The 6,743-nt window shown below is 39.3% G+C and overlaps 1 protein-coding gene across 2 annotated transcripts in view; it reads right to left on the bottom strand.

The window, feature by feature from the left end:
• WDR35 (WD repeat domain 35) overlaps nucleotides 1–6,743 on the bottom strand; it is a 114,632-nt gene that overhangs the window by 92,681 nt on the left and 15,208 nt on the right. For both annotated transcript variants that reach the window (XM_006880655.1, XM_006880656.1), the window contains exons 2-4: nucleotides 3,735–3,766; nucleotides 2,958–3,075; nucleotides 881–952 (exon numbers count right to left, since the gene is read on the bottom strand). In XM_006880655.1, the coding sequence (XP_006880717.1) occupies nucleotides 881–952; nucleotides 2,958–3,075; nucleotides 3,735–3,758 (214 nt within the window). In that variant the 5' untranslated portion in view covers nucleotides 3,759–3,766. The remainder of the gene's footprint in view (nucleotides 1–880; nucleotides 953–2,957; nucleotides 3,076–3,734; nucleotides 3,767–6,743) is intronic.

Below are 6,743 nucleotides of genomic sequence, written 5' to 3'. Positions count from 1 at the left end.
GTGGTGGCAGCACAATTTATCAATCTTCCATGATGAAACAGTGGTTAAGAGTTCAACTTCTAATGGCAGAATTGGCAGTTTTCACCTACGTAACAGCTGTGTAGGCCGACGTGGCAATCTGCTCCTGTAAAGATTACAGTCTGGAAAACCCTATGGTGAGGCTCTACCATGTCACATGGTTTGGAATTAATTCAATGATACCTAATAATGTTGTTGTTGTTGTTGTTGTGTACTGTAGAGTCAGAACCGACCCACAGCTAACCCTCTGGTGGGAGTTCAGAGGCAGTTAATCACACAGGAGAAGATTGACAAGGTTGTGGCCTCAAACCTCATACATTTGGGATCGCAGCACAGCTCCTTGCCACTATAACCCTTAAAATGGCCATAGAAGGAGAATGCCTATTGCTCTCCCACAGAGCACCTGGTGGATTTGAACTGTGCCTTTGGGTTGGCAGCACAACTCCTTTTCACTAAGTCACCATTACTCCCGTCATAGGATATATTAACTAATATTATCAATTTCTATAATACAGTATGTATAGTTTTTTTCATGTTTGGTCCTATCTCAAAACAGTTAATGCACCTTCTGTTAGAGTTTCCATGTAATTGATAAAAAAAAATCACGAGTATGATTTAACCTAACTTGGGAGGGACTGGAGAGGATTATGCTAAGTGAACTAACTCAATCCCATAAGGACAAGTTTCCCAGTTATGTCCTTTACAGCTATTTTTTTTTTGTTCTCATTTCAAAATCCAACCCAGGATACTGGGTGTTCAGGTGTGTGTACTGAGTGTCAAAGTGTGTATATATAAGCATTTTTTAGTATCATTTTTTTTAAAAAAAGACATTAATTTTAAAATTCTATATAGCATGACTTACCACTGTGTCCATCAAGGTTCTGATTCATAGAAAGATTACTCGGGGCTGCAAGACCTCTCAATTTTGCATCCTCTAAAAAAAAAAAACACACAACACTATAATAAGTACATAAAAGTAAAATATTATGAGGTTTTTACAATTCTTGGGGTTTTTGTTTTATTTTTAAAAAGCTATTCCTGGGAGATAGCATGATAATCTTTATAGAAGCAAGCTTCATTTTGATGTATTTGTCTCATGATTTAAATAGGTACAATATTACCCCTTCAGAAGTATTAAATGTAAAAATGCTTAAAAATAAAATGCTTAAACCAACATTCTTTACTTAGTATACTAAATATATAAATAATTAGTATTGCATCTTACTCCGTTTTAACTGATCACAACTAGAAATATTTGACATATAGTTTGGAACTATAAAAAATAAAAGGTCAAGTTGCAAAAACTTTGAAAATAAGCTTTTTTTATATCTTAAGTATTATATTCACTCATTCATTGATTTAGTCATCCAACAAAGAAGCCATCTAACATTCACTTTCAATATTCCCTGAACTATGTTGCAAAAATACTCTAGAAAAAATGTAAAAATTTTGGCTATTGCTTCTTTTTTTAATTTAAATTTATTATTAATTTCAGTAAGAATTTACAGAGACTATGGATTTCCATTCATTCATTGTTGCACTCTTCTTCCCTCCCAACCCTCCCCCCTAGTACACTACCCTCTTGGAGTAGTAAAAAAAATTCTTTCATTGTTTTATAAACCCTCCCCCAGGTCCACTCCACCATGTAGCTCTTGCTCTAGACTCCTGTCACGACAAAAATACCTAATCACATATCCCTTTTAAACAGTTTTCTTCCTCATCTGATTCAATGCAGTCTACATTATTGAGCCCATCTTTCTCAGTCTCCCCCCATCCCCGATGTCAGTCCTGTTTTACAACAGTGGCACCATGCAGTATTTGTCCTTTTGTGTCTACGATACTTCACTCGGCATAATGTCCCCCAGGGTCATCCATTTTGAATAATAGTGCATGAGTTCCTTGTTTTTCAATGCAGCATAGTATTCCACTGTGGTACTATACCACAGCTTCTCTATCCATTCGTTTGTTGATGGGCACTTAGGTTGTTTCCAACTCCCTGCTATTGTGAACAAAGCCGCAATAAACATGGGTGTGCATATATCTGCTTGGATGTCAGTTATGGTCTCTTTGGGGTATATTCCCAGTAGTGGAATTGTTGGGTCAAATGGTATCTCTATTTGCAACTATTTGAGAAAGCGCCATACCGCCTTCCACAGTGGTTGCACCATTTTACACTCCCACCAAGAGTAAATAAGGGTTCCAATTTCTCCACAACCTCGCCAGCATTTGTTGCTTACTGTTCTGTTAAATTTTGCTATTTTGTCTGGGGTGAGATGATATCTCATAATTGTTTTAATTTGCATCTCTCTTAGAGCTAGGGATTTTGAACATTTCTTCATGTTCTTGTTAGCCATCTGAATGTCTTCTTCAGTGAAGTGTCTGTTCATATCCTGTGCCAATTTTACTACTGGATTATTTAGCTTTATCTTGTTGTGGTGCTCAAGTATTTTATAAATTCTAGATAGAAGTCCCTTATCTGATATGTCATTACCAAATACTTTTTCCCAGGTCTGTGGCTTCCCTTTTTACCCTGTTGGAGAAGTTTTTGGATGCGCATAGGGATTTGATTCATCTAGTTTATCTTCTCCTAATTGTAGGTTTGTTTTCCTTTTTTAAAGAAGTAGAATTGCTAATGATAAACACCACAAGCAAATCTCATTTGAAGAAAATGACACGTTAATTTTCCATCCAACTCAAACATGTGTCCAGACATTCATTTACCAATTTTCTATCTCAAACATGTGTCCATCTCAAATATTTACCAATTTTTCATCCATCTCAAACATGTGATCCCGAAGCCGTGCAGTTCGAATCCACCAGATGCCCCGTTAGAGGAGGGGCAATCTCCTCCTGTGCCAGTCAGATTCCATTCAACCACACAAAAGTGTAAAAAACAAAAAAAGCACAAAATCAAAACATGTATCCATACACTCATTTACCTGTCAGTGACTCTAATTTCAAAACTTTTAGTAATCCATCTTCACCACCACATGCAATGAATCCCTGGTCCTTGTTCCAAGCTATACATTTCAGCTTCACGTTATTGGGAATGGCAATCTGAAAAAGTAACCACAGCGACTCTAGCAACTTTTCACAAAGACGTTGGGAAATGAGCCTGTAAGCAATGGAAACAGAAGAAAATGCCCCAAGAAGAAAAATAAACGAGGGTGTGTAAGTATGAGTTGTTTTTAAAATGAACATTGTTCTCTGAACTGCCACAGTCCTACCATTTGAGAAAGGGAAAACAAACACACAAGAGGTGGTGACTGCGGAGAATCCAACCAGGAGTCACCTAGTGGACAGAAGGGGAAGAAGGAGTGAGGACGAAGGTATAAATCCACAAATTAGTCATGTAACACTACATATAACCCTTAGGACCGACCTTACTACATTGTTTCTCTTGCCAGTGGCCAATGATGATTCAAAAGAATTTAAGCTATTTGAAACAGCAACAGGCGGTGAATGAGATCGAAAAGAATTTGGGGCTCTGTCCTGCTGGACCCTCCAGAAGGACCTACAGAGGGACAGGAAAGGAGTTGTGTAAACACAGTAGCTGGCTCTGGGGCGGGTACCAGCGGGACAAGGTCCGATGGTAGATCAGGCATGAAAGCTGCAAGTTAGAAGGGGAAGCCAGATTAAGACTCATAGCTTCTCGGGAAGGATGCGGGAATCATGCGCAAGATGCAGGCAGCGAGGACGCTCCCTGCAAAACTTACTTTCTTGCTCAGGTAAAAGAACATCCTAGGAACTCCGATCGAACCAATCCAGCTTTCAAGATATGCGACAAGTAACGTTTTAAATTGCCTACGGATATTGCCTAAGTGGCGCTTCAAAGCTCCCGTCTCCCTGGCAACCGCTGCCGCCCAGTTGCATCCGGGGCGCGGAAGGGCACTTCCGGTGCGAGTCCGCACAGGCTACTTAGGCGGTTTGCGCCTGCGCAGACTTTGGTGACTGGTCATTGGCGAATTAGGTCTAGGTATCAATCACTCTGTAGTTGTGTCTGATCACTTTACCTATTGTTCTAGAGCTTCGACTCTGACTCGAGTCTGTACACCAGAGCGAGATTCTGCACCATACAACCTGTGCTATGCTTTAAGTCCGTTGTTGCAGTTACCATGTCAATTCATCTCTTCTTTCTACGCTGAGTGACACTCTCCTTTTCTAAGCATCAATTCCTGTTCTAGGAACTGCCCCGTCCTGATAGCATCCCTCAAGTACCTGAGGCTTTGTCTGCAATATTTTCTGCTTGGGGTTACCTGGATGACCTGCCAGCACTCTGCATATCTGAGGGAGCTGTCTTAGCTGGGCTCTGTTTAAGAACGAGCTCCTTTCCCATCTCACTGGAACTGCGCCTTAAATAATGATATAAGCTAACGAGTAAAAAATCCCATAAAAATGAAGTCAAAATGGTTTGGTGTTTTGTGAGCCCCAATATTCTAATATTCTACAAAATTCCAATATTCTACAAAAGAAAATGTCATTCATTTTATTCGGTGGGCTGGCGCCGTCTACCTAATGAAAATGTAAATGTGCGTTTTGCAATCTTATGTACCTTCTCTTGTGCCTCATGAGGATTTGAGAAAACTGTGGAGCAAATTTGCGGGCAAGAAATTTTGTTTATTCTGGAATTTTTAAAACAGCTTATTTAATCCTTTACTACAGCCAAAGGTCCTTATTAAATGAAAATGTGTGAGCTTTGGACCGTTACTGCATTTAATTGCCTAGGGGGATGTGGGTAGACTCCCATTTAAAAATATTTGAGCTACGTGTTTGGGATTTTTCTCGGGTAGGACCTTCTGTATACACACACACACACACACACACACACACACACACACATCGCCTTTGTTCATTCTTAACTGTCCTTTTTAAATTGCTGAAGATTTAGAAACTAAGTAGAACCACTTCATTAAGTTATTTAGTTTCATCATTTTTTATTTATCTCGAGTTTCCTCTTTATGGCTATTTTTGTTGATTTATTTAATGCGCTTATACTTTATGCAGCAGTAGCTAATTTCGCCATCTCAAGCAAATCTTCAAGTGCTAGGATTGTTTCATATAGCATACTCAGGAATTGATTATTCTACCAATTCCTGCGTTTGAAAGGAAAGACACTAGGGACTATCATCAATTCTGAATCTTTGATGAATCTTCCCTTAATCCCTTAATGGATTTGTTTTAGAGAAAGTGCAGTCAGAGTGCTCCTTGGAGACAAAGATGGTGAAGCTTCTTGCAACATACTTGGGCCTGTTGTTAGGAGGGTCTATACCTTGGAAAGGAATCATGCTTGGAAAAGTGGAGGGTCAGCAAGGAGAGTGAGATCCTGAACAAAATGGACTAACAAAATGACTGCTGCAATGGACTAAAGCAGGATAGGACAGGGTTCAGATCTGCTGTTCTTAGGATCACTTTGAGTCGCACTGGACTTGACATACTTAACATCAAAAGCAACCCCAAATCCTAAAATGTCTTTGCTATTTTGTGCTACTTAGAGCATAGTAATATGCTTGCTGCATCCCGGCACTCCATCTAGCTTCTAAAAGCCTACCAGATTATCACAAGAGTCCACAATTAAGGTTGCATAGTGCAATGTACTTGGGGCAGTGGGAGGGGTGCGGGGGGAGGGATTGTGTACCAGGGAGGGAGTCTTTCTTTTACTTTTGAAAGAGAGGAGCGAACTGGGGGGCGGGAGGAGAGGGCTGGGCGGGTAGAGAAGTGCAGCAATGAATGAATGGAAATCCAAATTCTCTGTAAATGTTCATTAAAATTATTAAAAATAAAAAGCCTACCAGACTGGCACAAATCAGGTCTGTAAGGATTATTTACAAATTTAACCCCCACCTCATTCATATAATCTATTTCTTTTCAATTATGTTTATTCATTTTTTTCAGTGCCAAACTACAAATTTCTAAAATAATTTGGTCCCCTATTCACATGCTCCCTATACTGGAATCATGAAACAAGTCAGTATCACCTGAGACATGAATTTACAACCAACAAAAATCCAAACCAAGCCCACTGCTTTCAAGTAGATTTATTCTGACACAGGGCAACCCTCCATAGACTTTTCAGACTGTTATGGTGAGCAGGTGAGCTGTCTGTCTCATCGGCTACCTCAGAACAGCTTGAGGATTACAACTACTTACTTTTGCAACACTACACTCAAGTTTAAAGCACAGTTACTATAATGGAAAGGCTCGCTGATGGTGCAATGGTTAAAGCTCTAAGCTGCTAACCCAAAAGTTAATAGAAATCACCTGTTGCTCCCATAAAGAAAGACCTGGCAATCTATACCTATAAAGAGTAAAGCCAAGGAAATCTCATAGGGCAGTTCTATTTATTTGGGGATGCTGAGTGGGGGCCTACTCAACCTCATGCAGCAGTTTCATTAACACTAATTACTAAGTAGTTATGGTCTAGATATATCCTCTCTCTCATAAAACACCTTTTTCTCGTTATTGTAAATGAGTTCACATTACTTCTATAGCAAAATTTCTCTCTGTAGCACCGTAGACATAGCAGCATTCTTTTTACAGCACCCTGTTGTTATAATGTGTCATTGAGTCTTTCATGACCAATAGTGATGCTATTTCTATGGCACCAAGCTTGGAAGAAAATAGACTGCTTTCTTATGGAGACAAAAAAATTTTGAAAAAGTCTTATGCTTCACGTAATGTGTACTGTCTTGACAAATTTAAAAATATTTCCTGTTTTCTTTAAAACG

The sequence above is a fragment of the Elephantulus edwardii genome, unplaced genomic scaffold (assembly GCF_000299155.1).
Source record: "Elephantulus edwardii isolate Elephantulus edwardi_28Jun2011 unplaced genomic scaffold, EleEdw1.0 scaffold00009, whole genome shotgun sequence".
NCBI lineage: Eukaryota > Metazoa > Chordata > Mammalia > Macroscelidea > Macroscelididae > Elephantulus > Elephantulus edwardii.
This window is presented reverse-complemented; position numbering and strand designations above follow the sequence as displayed.